The sequence below is a fragment of the Sardina pilchardus genome, chromosome 12, assembly GCF_963854185.1.
Source record: "Sardina pilchardus chromosome 12, fSarPil1.1, whole genome shotgun sequence".
In the NCBI taxonomy this organism is placed as follows: Eukaryota; Metazoa; Chordata; class Actinopteri; order Clupeiformes; family Clupeidae; genus Sardina; species Sardina pilchardus.
In genome coordinates this window covers 18,937,834-18,957,608 of record NC_085005.1, presented here as the reverse complement: position 1 = coordinate 18,957,608, position 19,775 = coordinate 18,937,834, and the positions used below count along the sequence as shown (strand labels likewise).

Genomic DNA, 19,775 nt, shown 5'->3' with positions numbered 1-19,775 from the left:
TTTGGTTTTGAATGACTTTCCATCCCTTAATCAGCAACATGTTGTTCTTTCTGGAGTCATGGCCTCTCATTCTGATGTGATTTCTGCTGTTCTTTCCACTCACAAAGGCACTGCGCAGCCTAACAAGCAATTAGTAGAGTACTCAACTGAGGAAAACAGCAAGAGGCTAATTATTGATTTTTACTAGCAAGCACTTTCAATTACATGAAAATGATCCCCTACATTTGGATTTTACATTACATCTCTGGGGTCTTAATCATTTAAAGGCTGCAGATGGATGCAAAATAATGGGAATGACTGCAGAATTGACTACACTAGGCTATTCAAAACCATGAGCACCTCGAGGAATATTGATTTCAGAGCACACCTTAAGAAAATCAGTAAGATGCGCTTTTGGAGAGTGGATGTCTAAAAATGCCTATGCAATTGTTTGCTTTCAGCCTTCCAAGCCTTCTTTAAGCCAAATCTAGACTGACTGTTCAACTATTCCTCGGTTGCATGCATCACGAGTCCATGAATTGGTACAATCAGTGATAGCTCAGACGATTCTTCGTTCAAAAAAAAAATACAACAAAATGTAGTATATTGTTCAGCACAACAAAAGGATCTGACAACTCAAATATATTATGTACAAGCCCAAATTGCCCAGGTAGGCCTATACATGTAGCTGATATGTTTCTTTTTACTGGAATCAATGTCCAGTGCATCTGTGTCTCTGGATGATTTTCAAGATGATTTTCACAATACAAAACTGCTCAAATTACATTGGGTTTACCCAGTGAGGAGGGTAAGAGTAAGGATGCAATATAGTGTTGTATACTCCACTGCACGTTATAGTAATCACCAACCAAATAATCGGACAAGGCTCTTCAAATGTGTTTGTTCAGAGCCTAGAGAGAATGAACTAATTATGTTAACTTCTGGAAGAGAATCTAATACACACTACACAATACACAGAATCTACAGCACCCCCCCCCCCCCCCCAACACACACACACACACACACACACACACACACACACACACACACACACACACACACACACACACACACACACACACACACACACATCTTTATTGTTGTTTGTTGTTGTACAGCATACTTTGTGAATCATTCTGAAGAGACCATTACTGGAAGTAGGCCACTTTAAGTGTCAATTGGTGTGATATTACTATTACAAACATGTGAGGTTTGGTGTTTTCACATGTTGAAGAGGCTTTTCATTTGTATGTTATTTTCTTTTTTCTTTGTTTTAATTAATTATTCATTTTATTTATTTATTTCTGTGATGAACCTTATATAAATGTAATGTTTTCGTCTGACATTGTTATTTGATGTAGCCAGCTAACCAACAAACACCCATCAGCCAACGTGGATAGGAAAAGAAAGACATGCTCAGCTCAGATCAAATGAAAAAAAAACTCTGCTCAGGCTCACACATACAGAGAGACAGAGAGAGAGAGAGAGAGAGAGAGAGAGAGAGAGAGGTGGGGGAGTGTCTCCGCATCGGTAGCGAAGGATGTCCATCCATAATAACTGAGGGTTTTATGAATTTCCACCATGCTACGCGAAGGAATTGGTGAAGAAACGAAAATGACAAACAGTTTTCAGTGAGTAGCCGTCATACTCTGGCTTTTTGCTCTTGTTAACATTTCATCGGTGCTGTATTAGACGGGGACATTTTCGTTTTCCCCTGTAATGCAAATATGCAAATAGTCAAAACTGATTAATGTTTTGAAAACCGTCTCGATTGGCATAGCCTGCATGAAAATCATCACTCAGCAGTGATTCTGGTGATAGTTATATTATTAAAATCATCCACGTTTCGGTGTTTTAGCAGGCTACGTGCAACAGAGTCACATGTTTTTCTTGATATTATTTCTTTGTGAAATCATATTGTTTGATGTCGAATTCTGCCGTGGCATAGTAGCTGTGCAGCGCACACAAGACAGCTCAAACGATTTCTGTGTAAAGCCACGTGCCTGAATCTAGAGATATGACACTACAAATGTTTACAGTTTAGCATGTGTCAAAACATAGGCTACTGTTCATGAATACAGCGAGGGAAGGTCTCTCCTTGTAACTGCTCTTCATCTTCTAGTGTGGCTGTATGGCTATAACCTAGGCTAGCCCTATACCTGAATATTATAAGTTCCATATCCCTGTGCGTGTGTGCGTGTGTGTGCTGACTGCTGGCAGTTCCAGTAATGAACTGGAGATACTAGATATGTGACAGGAATAAGAAAAGGGTTATTATCTCTTCAGGAAAGAGCCATGATGGCATTGACATGAATCTATCTCTCCTATTAAGCAAAGGATGTGCTTAAACCTGCTTGAATTTGAAAGAGGAAGGACAGGGGGAAAAATCTATCAAAGGGGACATCACAGGTTTGATGGATAATTTGCTTCACAGCTCTTATCTGATATTCAATTAGCTTAGAAGTGCAGCATCCATGTTCCCTTAATCTATCTGCCTTTCAACTCTTAATAATAGTGATCATGAATGGTGCACTAGGAGACTACATGCAAGAAAATGTGAATATTAGGCATAGGCTAAAATGCTACAGGGCTTACTTTATGTTCATACAATTAGTTGAACAACATTTTCATGCCTACAGGCCTATGAACAACTAAGTAGGCTACAGGCCCTATTTTAATGACGAGCAAAGTCTATCAACAAGCAAAGTTTTTGTGCATCAACTATAGCATCAAGTGACATGTGGGAGCAGTGATCTCAATCAAGTTTGCGGTTAAAATCTTGCCCATGATGTTAAACTAGCAAATCGATTTTGCCGAGTCATTAAATTGGCTTCAGATTTTCTTTTTTGTGGGGGGGTTTATGCCAATCAGATAGGACAGTAGAGTAAGACAGGAAGTGAGTGGGAGAGAGAGTTGGGGTGGGATCCCGAAAGTACCAGGACGGGAATTGAACCCGGGTCGCCGGCATGCGGTGCAGGTGCCCCAGTCAGTCGGGCCACCACAGCTGGGGCCAAATTGGCTTTAGATTTCACACTTTGCACCATGCCCATCATTCAAATTAGAGCCTACAGTGAGCTCACAGAATTACCTTTTTTTCCCCCTTGCCCACTTTTTCAGAAACATATGAGCCGTGGTGTCCACCACCAGCCAAGTAACCGTGGTACTACAGATTAAGGACACTTCTACACCTGGAAGGACGTCGATATTACGCCAGGTCACTTGAGGGGAGGTGGAGAAGCACCTGGGCAGGGAAGAGCACCTGAGACTCCTTGTCGGAGCGATGTCGGGTGTGTGAGTAGTAACCTGCCCCATCAGCAGGCAGAGCTGGGTCAGGTAGAGATCACCTGTTGCCCCCCCGTGGGCTACTCCATCCACCTGAGTGGTACTCAGCCCAGCACTGCTGGACCCTGCTGGACTCCCAACACCCTCACAACCCCCCCCCCCCCTACTCCACCCCTACTCCACCCCTGCTGAAGAGCTGGAGAGAGAGAGAGAGAGAGAGAGAGGCATGGGTTGTGGGGGAAGCAGAACCGACGCCCTGGAGCCTCGCTACCTGGAGAGCTGGACCAAAGAGACGGAGTCCACGTGGCTGAACAGCACGGACACGGACATCCCGCTCTCGTCCATCCAGAGCATCCCGTCGGAGAACTCCTCGGACGCGAGCTTCGCCCCGGAGAAAACGGCTAACATGGGTGAGAGCACATGGGTGTGGTGTGGTGACTGATGTCCACTTTCCATACATTTTCTCTACTGCTAGAGACATTAGCCAGCCAACCATATTCCTTGTGTGGCCACATAAATCTGATTCTAATTCAATCTGATTCTTCGCTAACAGGCATATAGTGCTAGTTCTATACTTTGGCACTGTAGACTGTACAATGTGAATTATAAATTATAAAACACATTCTCAGTCAGACATCTTCAGTCATTGCCATTAAACAAATTGAGCATATTGTGATATTATCGCATCATGTGATGTTATATCATTCAGAAATGCCTATAAGTTAAACATGCTATGGGGCTGGGAGTGAGAGAGGAAGGACGAGGTGAGGATGAGAAGGCCTACTTGTGGTGAACTAGCTAACGCACAAGACATGCAGTTTCCATGGCGATGGCTACAGCCAAGCCACACAACACTCTGTGGATGGTGGTGCTCTTGGTCCCGGGCAATAGGCAATGTGGAGGCCCTTATCTGAGTAACCACACTAGTTGTTATGGGGAAGAGCCTTTAGAGGGAAGTCAGAATAACCACCACTGCTTGTGCTCTGTGTGTATGGTTCCAGCTGGGAAGACAAAAGGGCTTAGGCTATGAGAGGAATAGGCAGAGCTATTGTTTGTCTTGTCTAATGTGGTGGATTAATTGAAAAATATGTCTATCTCATGCGCCTAGTGGTGCCTGGTTTCTATGCTTTATATTTCACATGAACCAATGTATTTATTTATTTATTTGTTACCTTTTTTTTTATTCACATAATTTTGATAGGCTGCCGCTTGACTACAAAGACACTGTTGCTGTAGGCCTGCACAATAAAGTAGGCCACAATTCTTTTGGTCATTAATGGATTGTTTGGTTTGCTCGTGCAGATCCTATCTTTCATTTGAGCAGTTTTGAGAGTGCGCTTTGTGAACACCCGCTGGTCGACTTTACTGCCGGAACATTCCCCATGTCTGATCTCGCAGCGTGGATGCATCTGAAAATAGGACAGTTAAATCGCACAGATCAAAGCAAATGGTAGCTGAACATGATTTCTGGGCAGCACGGTCCTTTAAAAACACACTTTGAACATTTATATTCAGGCAGTTGTGAAAAATAGTGAATAAAGGCTGCTGGTAGCATCTATGTCTGCAATGATATTGTTTAACCTTATCACGTAGTGTGAGAGAATGAAACCTATCTGCGTAAATAAATCCATAAGACCATAAGAATTCCATTCAGAAGATTTTGTTGACAACAGACCCTTGTCAAATAATGTTTAGTTATTTACAGTAACGTATGGTAAAACTAGCTGTCATGGAAAATGTTACTTCACATAATAGCTAAATAATAATTATTATTACTATTATTATGATCAATATCGCTTTATTTGAAACAAATATTTTCAACTAATGTAGTGGTCATAACTGTAAGTTGCTGTTTATAACTCTTTGGTGTTCCAATAACACTGTTCGTTGGTGTTCCTGTCGACAGACTTCTTTGATGACAGTCTGCCGGCCCCTGCCCAGGCCTACCTGAAGGTGTGCTCTGCCATATCAGAGGTGGCCCTGGTGGACACCAAAGCAGGGGTCAACCCTGGGTCAGCCCTCCCTCCCCATGAGCCAGTGGCCTCCCCTGGCGCCACCACTGTCCAGAAGAGGAGTGTTTTACGCACAGAGGAGATAGTGAGTACGCACGCCGCTGTTAGTAGTGGTGCTCCACGACACTGCACCCTTTGTTTGTTTATGGTAGATATTAAAGTAACACATAAACACATTAAGTCCATTTTCAATGTAGAATCTCATTAAACTTCCCAAGGCCCAAGGGTAACGCCCCTGGTATGACAATAAAGTTCCTTGAATCCTTGAATCCTATATTTGACCTGTCTTTCTCCATCTTAGACCAAATGGCAAGACAACAAGATGTCAACCAAACAGGTGACCATCACTGTGACCCAAAGCATCCGCCAGGTGGACAAGAGCGGCAAGATCAAGGAGAAATCGCACACCACGTACGAGGTAATGACCCCTGTGGAGACTCTCAAGGACGCGGCGGCAGACTCCACCGTGAAATAAGCGTCCAGAGAAGGTTGTTTGTCGAAGAGCTTTGACGAGAAGCAAGCCGGTCTGACTCACTCATGGCTGACCGATGGATGACGAACTTAAGTGCTGTGTGTGTGCTGGTGGGCAGATGGGGACCAAACAAAAAGGATAGAGACGGCACTTAATAATCTCTCTCTCACGCTTCTATCTTAGGAAATTGAAAAAGGGCCCTGTAGTGGTTTTGAATGTGCGGGGATTTGTTTATTTTTTCCTTTTGTTTTGTTCTTGACGTCAGCCATTTTAATGGTTCACTGTGCGAAAAAGAGATACTTGAAAAAGGCGTTGTTGTACTACAAAAAAAAAAAAAACATTGTGCGAATCATCACTGGTTATGATTAGCTTCAACGTGACTGGGGAGGTAAGACTGCTCCAAATGCTGCCCACCCTTACTGGCACAATTCCGGACAAATTCTGGATTTTTTTGATTTTGATATTGGAAGGATGACAATCAAGTCATGTGGATTGTGAACATGATCAAGCCTTTAGATGCCTCAAGACCCTGGTGAAGTCCAATCATGTGGATATGTTTATGACGCTGAAGCGCAGATTGCTAGTAATAGGTTTTAACAGCCATTTTGTATTATGTGAATTTAGTATACATAAAAAAAAACAATCGCTGAAGTTATAGCTGTACTTTTAATGAGTCAAGTTGACAAATAGGAGTTAGACATTTCCAACATGAAGTGATCGCAACTCCTGTTCAGTCTGATTTGCTCTAAATAATGTGCACAGAATCTTTTCACTGACATGAGTTTGTGTTGTTCTGACCTACATGGTTCCCAGTGATGTTTGTCTGTATACCTGCTCATCTACCTAGAACATGCCTTGCAGTGTGTGCAAAATAACATTATCTCGGCCTACATTTGCGATTCACATTTCCTGTCAAAAGCGCAATGCATTCAATATTAAACAGTCCCAACAACAGCAACAATATTTTCAGCTTACGTGTTCTGAAAATGACAATAATAAATGACAATAATGAACATGCCTTTGACACACATCATACCATAGAGGTGATAATTCAAGAGTAAAAATGACCCATAACACCACACAAAATCTGTCACACCATGGTCCAGATGAGGTATGTTGTCCGTTCATGCCTGTTGTGATTCTTATGCTGATGCTGTGCTTTGGGACATTGACAGACGGCTGTCCACTATGGGGTCAGTCCATTTTTGGTCCATATTATGAAGTGTATGGTCAGCTCTGTCCTGATAGGGTATGAATCTGCTTCTTCTGGTCGTACGTCACCTGACCTGCCCTGAAGGATGGCTCCAGCCTCTCCATCCACTCCTGAGCGTGGAATTCTGGGAAGAAGAATGTGATCTCCCTCTGGGCGGATTCTGCGGAGTCTGCAGGGAGAAGAGAGAAGAGTAAAAGTAAGAGACGACTGCAGAAGAAAGAGGCATAAGCGAAGATGAGTCATGAATGCCTCTGCTGGGTACACAAAATTGCACTCCATTATCACCCTGTGAAGACTGGTCTGGTTTTGTTGGGCATGAAAAGATGTTGAAACCGCAATCGCAATTTTGTTCGGCAGCCTATTCCCCATTTTCCAGTTTATTCGTCCGAGCGAGTAGGAGGGCAAGAGACGAGTCGCTGCCCAAAAAAAAAAGAAACATCTCCTTCCCTAACAAAGTGAGACGGTCAAAAGGTAAAAGAGTAAACTCAATGAAATGTCCCTCCCTTCATCATTTTTGATTGCAGCCCCTAGCACTTTGCTGATACCTGTCTGCTCTTTGAAAAGATTCAGCAGTGGAGCACACGAAAAAAACAGCATGGGAGTTTAAATGGCTCAGCGTGAAAGGATACAGGACAATCAATGCTTTAATGCAGTAGCCTGGAAAAGACTTCAAGAGTTTTTGAAGTGACCTGGACACGGCTTCTCCATACCTGAGCCGTGAGTGGTGTTCCTGGTGTCGGTAAGTCCAAACTGGGCTCGGATGGTGTCTGGCGAGGTATAGCGCGCCCGATACACTTTGGTGGGACCCATTAGTTCGCGCCAGTAGCTAATTGCATCCTCCCTGGCCAGGATATAAGCCCTCATTGGTCCACTAGGGAAAGAAAATTGAATTTTAAGCTCAATGAAACCATTCAATGAACTCATCTTATCATTGTAAATGTGAAAGCACTGACATCAGTAGTATTACAAAATGGTTATTCGTGTAGACGTAAGGCAAAACACAGTTGGGAATACAGAGATTGTAAAAAATAAACCTCTTAATTCAGAGGTCTGTAGAGATGAAACACTATTCTTTATGTTTCTACATTACTGTTGTGAACAATGACACCAGAAAGAAGACAATACAGAAATGGTGTATTAGAAGCAATTTTGTGCTTTTGTGGTCAACATGACGACTAAGAAGAACTAGGGAATATGTCTACTGTAAATAGGAACGGCTCTTTTGTTAAATATCACACCCTCAGGCTGAAGCAACATTCTGCTGCCCACTGACAGTTCCCCACCATCCTGCAGTCCGGGGTACTGAGGAACAGCCCGAGGACAGGCTACTATGGTAACTGCTTCACCTAAGCAAGCTAGTGACGTAAACGGCCATCTCCATCTTTTGATCCACTCTCTAAATCCCTTGCATAATCGACACTTGAGCTCTATAAGAACTCAAACTTCAATCATGTTTGACATTCATACTGAAATGAAAACATGGATGGATGCAGATTTTTTTTATGTTGTGATGTAAATCTGATGTGTAATTCATGATTCCTAAATACCATGATAATTATATTATTATATATACACACATTATAACAGCCTGGGAGACACAATTGCAGTGATTATTCTTCTCATGCTTTAATCTTTGCACAATCCAATTATCAAGGGTCCTTCCATGTCAAAACGTTGTTGCAGCACTGTCTCAGATTTTGTACAACCATTGTCCATATGATGAGTGTGTCCCAAAACCAAGGGCTGTAAAATATTTTTGTTTAAATCATGGGTCTTCACATTTTTTGTGCCCTTGATATTATTTTTGTTTTACAGCCTGACAAACATTATATGAGAAACCCTGCACTATGTAAAAAGGGCAAAAAGAGTGACATTGAGTGTCATAAAACTGTTGTACCATTTCCAAATGACTAAAATGGTCCAGTTGGGTCTGTGCCAATAGATAGATATTATACATGGGTGGCAATGTATAATACATTACGTTATATACAACATTAATATTGTATTTACAGACAAAATACTTACTGACGCCATGTTGGTTTTTAAAATACCCTTAATATCACTCTTATTGCACTTTGCTCTGAATCAAGGGCGTTATATAAAATCAATGGGTGTAAAGTGTAATGAATAACAAAACAAAATAATAATAATTTTTTGGAAGGGCAAAAACATTTGAATTTACCAAAAATATTTTACAGGTGTTATTCCCACAAGGTGTTAGGGTGCTCTGAATATGAGATCCAAATTTATTTTTCAAACTTGTGAGGTCTGCTGTTCAGTCCCTGATGGATTTTCTTTTCTCTTCATTGCTTTTTCGGAGAGTGTTTCTACTTATCTCAATAAGAAAAAAAACCCAAGAGTCTATGGGGTCATTCCGTGTCAAATCACCCAATTTCAGCCAATTTGGAAAGTGACCCTCTCCAAAAAAATCTGAAATAAATCACAGGTGTTTGTAGCCTAGACCTATGCACAAATCTTAAATAGTATGTCTGGATCACTAATGGTTTAAAAACTGCAGCCCTTTGAAGCTTCAAGTCATTTTAAGCATTGTGGTGAACAATCCTTTTTGGTCAACTTGCAACGTTATTGGTTCTTTTGGTATTTCACACACATCAGTGAAACTATGTGAATGGAAGCACATTTTCCTGTTGAATTAAGAAAGCTAATCAGATGAGACGTGTCTTGTGTAATTTCCCCTCTGCAAAGCTCTGAAAATGGCTATAAATTCATTATGTGAAAAGACATCATCACTTTTGAAGGCTTCTCATTCGAAAGGTATGTGCCACAAATTTCATCAGGTTTTTTTCCCACTCATATATGGACTATAAGGTCATGTCCATGCATCAACTTTGGTTGTAATCGTTGTCATATTGTCAGAGCATTTTGTTTTAATTGGGCTTGATTTTCAAAAAGCCCATTTTCGTCCTATCATTTCACCATGTGGACAGTTAACAGGATTTTTTTAAATTTTACCATATCACATTCTGTATGTGAGGATAATCTGTCCAAAATGTGGGCTTGTTGCTGAGTTTCTTTATTGGAGATATGATTTTTGGAAAATATTCTCTATAAATCCACTGAACTTGCATTGGATCTGCAGTACCACTTTGCACCACATGGGGTGCTCTTTTAATACAATGGAAGTCAATGGAAGAGTAAGAGATTCACTTGTTTGCTGCACATATCCAATCTAAACACACATTTTATGGTTCATAGTTGAATTTCTCCAAGTAATTATTGCAACATGAACAACATACTACTCATAAATAAATCTTATTTAGAGAAAATAAGCGGATCAAGCAAATTATACACACAAGACTGACTGGTCATTATACATACAAGATACTTGATGAGTTATCTCCTTTTCATGAATGCGTCTTGGATCCAGGCAATAGCGTTTTGAGCCCTCATACCTTTTGATTAAAACTTTTATGTGATGGAAACATGCATGGTCATCTTCATCAAGTGAAATATCTGCTCTAAACTGCATCTGACGCTTTTTCTGCATCTGATAATGCACTGAATTCTTGAAACCCCTTTTTTCTTGAATATGTTCATGACTTTCATTTTCCAACTTCTATGGTGGTGTAGAAAACTGTTACAAAGATGGCAAGCTAAATCCTCTTGCTGAATGTATGACCAGTCAGTCGTATGTGTGTATATTTAGCTTGATCAGTTTATTTAGCTAAATAAGATTTATTTATGAGTAGTATGTTGTTCATGTTGCAATCATTACTTGGAGCAATTCAACTATGAACCATAAAATGTGTGTTTAGATTGGAAATGTGCAGCAAACAAGTGAATCTCTTACTCTTCCATTGACTTCCATTGTATTAAAAGAGCATCCCATGTGGTGCAAAGTAGTACTGCAGATCCAATGCAAGTTCAGTAGATTTATAGAGAATATTTTCCAAAAATCATATCTCCAATAAAGAAACTCAGCAACAAGCCCACATTTTGGACAGATGATCCTCACATACAGAATGTGATATGGTAAAATTAAAAAAAATCCTGTTAACTGTCCACATGGTGAAATGATAGGACGAAAATGGGCTTTTTGAAAATCAAGCCCAATTAAAACAAAATGCTCTGACAATATGACAACGATTACAACCAAAGTTGATGCATGGACATGACCTTATAGTCCATATATGAGTGGGAAAAAAACCTGATGAAATTTGTGGCACATACCTTTCGAATGAGAAGCCTTCAAAAGTGATGATGTCTTTTCACATAATGAATTTATAGCCATTTTCAGAGCTTTGCAGAGGGGAAATTACACAAGACACCTCTCATCTGATTAGATTTCTTAATTCAACAGGAAAATGTGCTTCCATTCACATAGTTTCACTGATGTGTGTGAAATACCAAAAGAACCAATAACGTTGCAAGTTGACCAAAAAAGACTGTTCACCACAATGCTTAAAATGACTTGAAGCTTCAAAGGGCTGTAGATTTTAAACCATTAGTGATCCAGACATACTATTTAAGATTTGTGCATAGGTCTAGTCTACAAACACCTGTGATTTATTTCAGATTTTTTCGGAGAGGGTCACTTTCCGGCACTGGGTGATTTGACACGGAATGACCCTATGTTGAGTAAAAATGTGTCTTCTGTAGGCCTAAACAGAACACAGCCAAAAACTCCAATAAAATGTTGATCAACTTTGAGGGACTGCTATGACCATGCAGGATCATCCAGACTACTCGTAATGATTTTACTGCATACTATTCCTATTTATGCACCAGCCTGCAAAATTTGAGCGTCCTACGGATTCTAGTTCTTGAGCAATGAGCTTGTGAACTTTGACAAAAAAAAGAGGCAGAACAAATTTGACACCCCCCTCCCCCTGTAAAACTGGCTGTTACTTGAAAAGTATTGATCTTAGCACAAAAACATTTTACAGAGTGTCTCCTGGGTAACATAGGCACACATGGTATTTTTTTTCAGATTTTTTTGAGACGCAAGTGCGTGGGCTCTGGTTGATTTGGCGTGGAATGACCCTGTTCTCCACACTCCACAAGAAAAAAGGTTTGGAAACCACTGACGTGGAAAAACATTCAGCAAAATCTGAGACGTGTGCAAACCATTTTCCTGGATTCTGTCTGATTTTAAAGGAGTCATAGAACGCATTTTTTGACCATTACAAATTGATCTTTGAGCCTAAATAATGTCATATGTAAATTTGTGGGGCTGAAAACGCCCCAGGAGCACTGCTAGATCGCCTAATACAAGGTCATAAATAAGCCTTGCAATGAAACAGTTTGTTTTTCCCGCCCACTCAGCAAGTTCATGAATATTCAAATGAGATGCGCGCTGATTGGTCTATTGGCCGATATGTCCTGAAAGTTGATTGGCTCAATCCACCGGTCTGAAGCTAGAGCAAAGTGAAACTACGTTTACTGCTGGTAAATAAAGCCGAAGTCTTTGATAAAGCTATCAACAATGGATTTAAATAAGGAATACAACCGTACATGTATAAACCGAGTCAGAAGAAGGTTCTGACGAAGATGAAGTGCAGCAGATTCCCCAACAGAATGAATGTGTTAGATTGGTAAGTTTTATCAGTACATTTCTTAGTATAGTAACTCTCCAAAGTTAGCTGTAATAACGCTAGCATTACAACGTCTCTGCCATAGACCACATATCTAGATACTAGCATCGTAAGAGCAGTTTAACAAGAATTATTAATCGAAGGTATGCAAATGAGAGGGGGTGTATCTAAAGGGGGATGGGCGCCTATTACGTGTTATCTGAGCTCTGTTCAGATTGGAGCATTTCAACACGGCTGTTTCTATTTCCCAATTTGCATACGAAAGCAGGCGGGGGACGCGGTAAAGTCTTTGGTGTTGTCCTTTGGACACTGCTCGCAGCCTAAATTCAACAGGAACAAGGTGAATGTGGTTTTGAATTCTAGGACTCCTTTAAACAGAATGACTATCAAGAAAATTATACACTGTGTCTTTGTGTGGTAACAGCTTGGGAGCAGTAAGTCGGGGCTGATAGACAGGAAATTATCTGTGCCTGAAATAATCAAATACATTCAAAGACAATATAGAGAATAGCCTTTTTTGACATTGTACTGTACATGGCCGAGCTCAAGCCTGCATTCAGGCACCACGTCTGAACTCTATCAGGCCTGAGTAAGTGCACTGCACAAGAAATACCTACCTTGACATGAACTCAACAAGCCTTTGATAGAAGAACCGCCCTGAAGACATGAGAAAAACCAAGATGATTTGTGCTATCAAAGTAGCATATTTCAGGCAGCTGCAGAATATTTTCAGGAAACTCTGTACAAAGAACAGCCAAGTGCTGTTAATGTTCAGGAATACAACTTATTGTATGGCAGCCTCTGACAGCAGAGTTACAAAGTCATACAAACTTCAACTATGATCAGTATGCTCATAACAGGTTCATATTTTCATTCATGTTTTATCAAAAAAAAAAAAATAGCTTCAAAGACAAACCATCCTCCAGGATGATGTACATTAACATCGTGCTAAACTGTTTTTATTCCATCTTCAAGCCAGAATTGTTGGGTGTTGTACTTGAGTGCAAAGATTAACCAGAGTCAAATACATTCCTTGTTTGTTAAGCAAGCTTGGACAATAAAGCTGATTCTGATTCTGATAAGAATAATGTAAATGGTAAATTAAGTGCATTTATCCAGCACTCTTCTCCTCCACACAATTTACAACTAACGCTTTACAATTGTATGCCTCACACTGACTCATAAACAGCATTAAAACGGCAGAGACTGCCATGCCAGACACCTCTGCCCACCAGGAGCAGTTTTGGGGTTCAGTGTCTGCTCAAGGTACATGTTTAAATAAAATGCATTGAGCACACTCCTGCTGATTTATATCAATAGCCATAAAAACCTTTACCTTCATGTTCAGCATAAAACTTCTCCGAATCTTGTCTTTGCCACACTAAGTCCTTCGACTTGACAATACTGAACTTGTGTTCCAGTATTTTCTGGTGGAGAGCCTAACCAGATCAAAAGAAAAACAGAGAATATTAGTTTGTCACAGAATTAAACTTTACGAAAAACTGTTCCAAATCAAAATTCATAATGCAGCACTGGCTGGATTTAAGAGGGTTTTAGAATGCTAAATTATGATGCATTCTGCAAACACAACATTGCAAATAAAATAAATTGTACATATTTTAGAGTGACTCCTAAAGGTTTTGATATGCAAGCAATGTGTAACCAGCCCAATTGTGCGGGTCATCTGCTAATTGACGGATGAAAATACATCATGTCAAAACTGGAAATTGATTCCCACCTCCATCATCAGAGGATGCGCCATTGCATCCGGCTTGATTACCGCAAGGGTGAGCTGCAGTGCTTTCCCACATCGTAGGCCTGCTAGTTGTCCTAACGAACCCATGCTCAATTGCTGAAAAACAGTTCACACCTGCATGTTAGGATAGAACATTGTAGTTGAGTAGCCTGGACCTTGTAAGATAACACTCGATGTTGAACACATTTGGCCAAAATCGATATCATTTTCACATCTGAAGATTGACAACTTTCTTCGAGTAGGTTTGCACGATTAACATAACATTGCAAACAACGTTAGCTGTATTCAGAGCATTCGATAAAACAAGGATAAAACACAACTTGCCCTAGCCTGACGCTAGCTAAGTGAAGAGGACTGCCATCTTGTTTTATTTCATTCATATGGTTTAAAAGCTCAAACGTCAGTGTAACTTTTGAGTTGACCAGGGTTACCTTTGGAAACTATCAATACGTCCCAGATTTGTTCACGAATAAGCTGTCACATTAATATAAATGTAAACAGCTGGGCGCAGAGCGCGCACACCAGGCGCTCACAGCACAGGTGGTCCGTCGGCATTTACAATCCCCTGAAAAACATCCTTCTAACTTTAGTTCCATGTATTATCTTTTGCACTTTTCTGTTGGATGGACTATTCATCTGAATGAAGTGAAGGTAGCCCACATCGAAATCATAGCGTCAAGTTCAAATTGAAATGGAATAATTTCACTTTTAAAACATATATATATATATATATATATATATTTGAAATCCTATCACTCGAACATGCATTAGGCCCAGCCTAAATTAGAGATGAGGCTATCAGTTTGCTTGGATGTAAAATGCAGTAGTGTGGTATGTTGAGGCTATAGGCCAAAGTTGTTTCATATTTTTTTCTTTTTTTAATCATTATTATTACCAAGTAATGATGTACGTAAAATTATAGAATCCTATATCAAATTAACAAATGAGTTTTCAGATGTCACAATAGCCTACCAATTCATAAAATAGGCCAAATGTGTGGATTAACAAAAATAAACATATATCATTTCGGGTCTGTGATTATTTAAGGGGACTTTGGCATGACAATGACTGGTTTGTGATAAAGGTTTTATTTTTAAAAAGTGACATTTAGGAATAGCAACTGTTACCTCTCTCTCTCTCTCTCTCTGAGAGAGGGTAAAGGAGACAAAATGCTTTACCCACCTGCTTCAACCATGTGACCTTCAGCATGTGCCCTCAGATGACTTCACAGCTGTCTTCTCTTTTGGAGGGATGCAGAATATGTGTGAGGTATGTTCAGGAACATAGACAGACAAGTCAGGATGAAATCAGCGATAATAAGAAAACTCACATATAAAAGGCATAGGGCATACAAATAGCCTATATTTATAGTTACATACAAATATGCCTAGTTTCCTCATCAACACAAATGTGCATAGCCAGTCATTATTCATGGCTTGCTTATAAGATCATAAAGTAATCTTTTTGTTCAGTTGTATGAATAGCCTGTTTCTGTTTTTCGGGATTCCATGTATTTATAGGGAAATATGTTGTGTGTGGTCTCACTAAGAAGAATACGCCTATTTTAATTCACATGCTGATGCATACAAACTTTAAATGACAACAGATGTAACATCTCACAAACTTTCATTGTTATTTCATTCATTTAAGTGATTTTTTTTTCTTTTTCCAAACAGCAAGAGTATAAAAGATAATTATGGTGATTCAGCTGTGCTTTCCTTGTTGTAGATTTAAGACAAGTATCACATTCATTATTTGTTTGTGAGGTGAGAAGGTCTCACAGCAATTCATTGTTAAACTGTTTTGCAAGCGCTTGCTAGCTACCATCATAAATGGTAAATATACCCCCAGTGACCTGGTGAACTCAGTGCCCCGGGAGGCTCACAGAGTTGGACATCACTGCTCCCCTTGTCAGTGGAAGAGCTGACAACCTTTACAACAGAGGTGGCTGACACCAATTAAGACAGCATACGTCATCCCAATTTGACACCCAGCTTGTTTCATGTGTCGTTGCCAAAGAAATGTGGAAGGAGGGGGTCAGATGTTCACTTCCTGTTCCATGACCATTTGTTTACTGGGCCATGAAACCTACAGAAACATCCACTCTATATAGGCAACAGAAACCCCCAGTAAAACTCCTAGAAAGAAGTTTTTCAATACATGATACAATTGAAATGCTGTGATATAGCAATGCGCTGTTTCTTAAATTTCTTTTCTGAGATTCTTGACTGGGATTATTTGATAAAAGACTAAATTGGATAAATCACAGTTGAACTTTAACAAATTAGATCATTACCATAGTCTGTCTTTGTAAACCCCTTTGAAGACTTTTGTCAGATGTGTTCTGTATGTTGCTTCTGCTGTTTCTTCATTTCAAACTCACGTGAAAGAAGTGGCCTCCTCTTCTCCACTCCTCCGCGGGATTCCCACCTGTTTTGAACTTTTAGCTTAAACGCATCTGACCTTTAACCTTTCTACTTCTATCCCTTTTTCAATGTGGGACAGGGTTCCAGTGGACAGCTGTATCAACCAAAGGCAGGAGCAACTGGCGTGCCCGATGAAGGACATCACCTCTAGTCACCCAGCAGTTAATGAGTAGTGACTGGATTATATTTCTACATTTATAGTGGTTAGAGTAATCTATCCAAATCAATTAGGCTGTATTATACATTGCCAATTTACCTCTCCACATCACAACACAAAGACATATCCTTTAACTTTAGGATTAAATTACAAGTTGTAGCTGTCTCTTGAATATTTGTTCAAAGAATAGCCAACCCAGGCCATAGGCATGAAGTTCCCATCTGTAAAATAACAAATCACAATAGGATCTATAGGCTACACACCATAGACATACACGTATATATATATCTATGCTGTACACACCCTATTGACAGGAAAAGAATACTATTGTATTGTGAATAGCTTGAATGAATGGAATCTAATGAAACCTCAGAATCAGCATAAAGACATTTAACAATCAGCATGATCCTGCAGTCAGTAGTTTAGTTTGAGTATAACAATTACTTCTCTTTTTTTATACTCATTTTCTCTTTCTCCCACAGAATTTATTTTTGTCAGACTTTCTATTGAACAGGAATGCAGTACATAGAGCATATGCCTCTGTATAGTGTAACTGTAGAGCACCGACACATGTTCTCATGTTGAGCCAGGGAGTGTTGGTCTCCTGGTGTCACCCATCCCTGTTGAAACACCGCAAACAAATGCGCACCAGCGGCGAGAGTGGATTTTTGCGTGACTAAGGCTGAGGGTATCACTCTCGAGACGGCTAAGAAGTGGTGCACCTGCTGTCAAGACGCTGGCGTAGGAGTCAGCTGGCTGATGCCATGGCTTTAAGGAACATCCTGGGGGTTTCTCCTTGCCATCCTTGCCTTGTGCTCACTCACTCCATTGTAGAGTATTTCCAACTTCAGGCCTTGAGCTATCCACAGCACTTTGAGACCTGATCATGTTACCATTTTATTGATTACCATTTTGTATACTAATCAATAAAATTGAACTGAATTGAATCAACCATCCTTGAGAACGGTGAAAAGGTCCACGTACGAGGAAACTGGAGGAGGCATCTCTCTCCCTGTCTAAAGAGGGAAGCCATCCCAGCCAGCAGCCTAACAAGAACTCTAATGGAGACAGCTGTCGGGGGTCCAGTGCTGGGGGGAAGCTCCCCCTCTGCTTTTTCGGAGGGGAACTGTTCCGAGTTTTTTCGCTGTCTCAGGGGAAATTATATCACATCCTGAGAGTGTGACATGATCTCTCTGGAGAAGGAGGAAAAAATAAAACTCACTTGAACAAATCGGGGCTGGCCGCGGCTATAGCTGGCAAATCTGTGTGACAGAGGGGAACAACGTTATTAGCGCGCTGGGGGCCCAGTTCGAGTGGCCAGGGTTTATAAATAACCCCTCCTGACCCAATTTGGAACTGGCATGCCACTCAAACAGTGATCAGAGACCTCTGTTTTTCCTGAGATGTTTTTGTTAATGTTTTAAGGAGCACTGGCGGCCCATTGTCAGGTTAATGAGAGTGGGACCTGATGCCCTCAACAGGCACTTCAGTCCTTAGTTCAGGGTTCCATATGGAGCCCTGAGAGAAATTTAAATGTAAAGAGTGCTGAATAAATGCATTTTTAAAACAAAATAAAATGACATGATTACTTCAATGGCTTTGTATAACAAAGCACTGTCACCTTGGTATTTTGCCGCTTTCCCGATCAATTAGCATTACATATAGGCTACTTAGTAGCACATCAGTCGACTTCATTAAATCAGATGTACATCCTTACTACACGTCACAGTTACTCTTTTGGTTACGATGCATGTATTATCTGAATTAAATATGCACATTATGACCTATACTTAAGGAGGCACTCTGCACTCCTTAAATTGTGCATGTTCATCTCACACCTCCTCAACTCATCAATGCTAACTCAATGTGGCGTATTTGGCGTATCACGTTTACACGGATCAAGTGTATAGGAAATACAGCGTTATAACAATTACTGCACAAGCGTGGTGGTACCCCCTACCAAGGAGAAATGAGGCTACGAATGTCGGAGGCTGCTATTTGTGGAGGCTGCGTTAAGCAAAAATAGCCTGCCGAGCGTTGGGTTTCAGGCTAAGCCCCTGCTGGAGCCCCTCGGTGTGCTGTGAATGGGGCCCGGAGCTCCTGTTGCCTGGCCTGATTTTAGACCACAGGTGTTGACCTGAGGGGGGGGGGGGGGGGGGGCACCCGCCATGCTTGCCGTAGGGGAAAATTCAGCCTGCTCTTGCCCGACTGTTTCTCATGCCACAGAATGGGTCAGGTGGGTATTTTACACTTCAGAGCCCCCCTTTTAAAATGGACGCCGAGGACAATTACTATTGTTAATGTGTACGTGGGAAATATCAATGATGAAAAGTATGGTCAATATGGGTTCATGTTAAAGTGGCACTGGACATATAACTGCCATGGCCCACAATTGGTTTCTTCTCTAGCCTACCGTATCACTGCATAGAGGTATTTTTTCAAAATAGTATTAGAGGTATCATTTCAAAATAATCTGAAAATAGGTTGTTTTGTTGCGATTATACATAACTCAATGAAATAGAATGCTAGAATAGTCAGATAAAGAGTTCTTGGCATCTACCTACTAGACAAACCTGAACACAGAAACATGATTGCTGGATTGTATGGTCAATGGTTCAAAAAGGCATGGTTCAGCATTGCTTTGGATCTAATGTCTCTCTCTCTCTCTCTTTCTCTCTGTGTACTGTACTACCCTCATAAAATATAAAAATGCCTGCAGTTGTTTCCTGGGCCCGTTTTTTCAAAAGGAGCCATTGACATTCGGCGTAAAAAGGGGAGCAGTGGGGTGTAGGGTGTCTCGAGGCGAGTGCGAACAGCTGAGAGGTGTGATTTCACAGGCCTCTGTCCACCCCCCGTCCCCAACCCCCATCCCCACCCCACCCCACCCCCATCCAACCCCTCCACACACCCCACCCTTGTCATG

General features: G+C 40.8%; 2 protein-coding genes across 3 annotated transcripts; one reads left to right on the top strand and one right to left on the bottom strand.

Moving 5' to 3' along the window:
* Positions 1-3,487: 3,487 nt before the first annotated feature.
* On the top strand, positions 3,488-6,397 carry baalcb (BAALC binder of MAP3K1 and KLF4 b). Its single transcript, XM_062551232.1, has 3 exons — positions 3,488-3,671; positions 5,168-5,358; positions 5,575-6,397. Exons 1-3 carry the CDS (start codon positions 3,488-3,490, stop codon positions 5,746-5,748), a joined length of 549 nt encoding a protein of 182 aa, XP_062407216.1. The 3' UTR covers positions 5,749-6,397.
* nme6 (NME/NM23 nucleoside diphosphate kinase 6) lies at positions 6,393-15,493 on the bottom strand. 2 transcript variants are annotated; one of them, XM_062551230.1, is made up of 6 exons: positions 15,452-15,493; positions 14,252-14,365; positions 13,850-13,952; positions 13,131-13,170; positions 7,669-7,829; positions 6,393-7,127 (listed from the first exon to the last, which is right to left on the bottom strand). In XM_062551230.1, exons 1-6 carry the CDS (start codon positions 15,476-15,478, stop codon positions 6,976-6,978), a joined length of 597 nt encoding a protein of 198 aa, XP_062407214.1. In that variant the 5' UTR covers positions 15,479-15,493; the 3' UTR covers positions 6,393-6,975. The 2 variants fall into 2 exon arrangements, with proteins under 2 accessions (XP_062407214.1, XP_062407215.1); XM_062551231.1 differs by lacking the exon at positions 15,452-15,493 and adding an exon at positions 14,701-14,835.
* Positions 15,494-19,775: the final 4,282 nt, after the last annotated feature.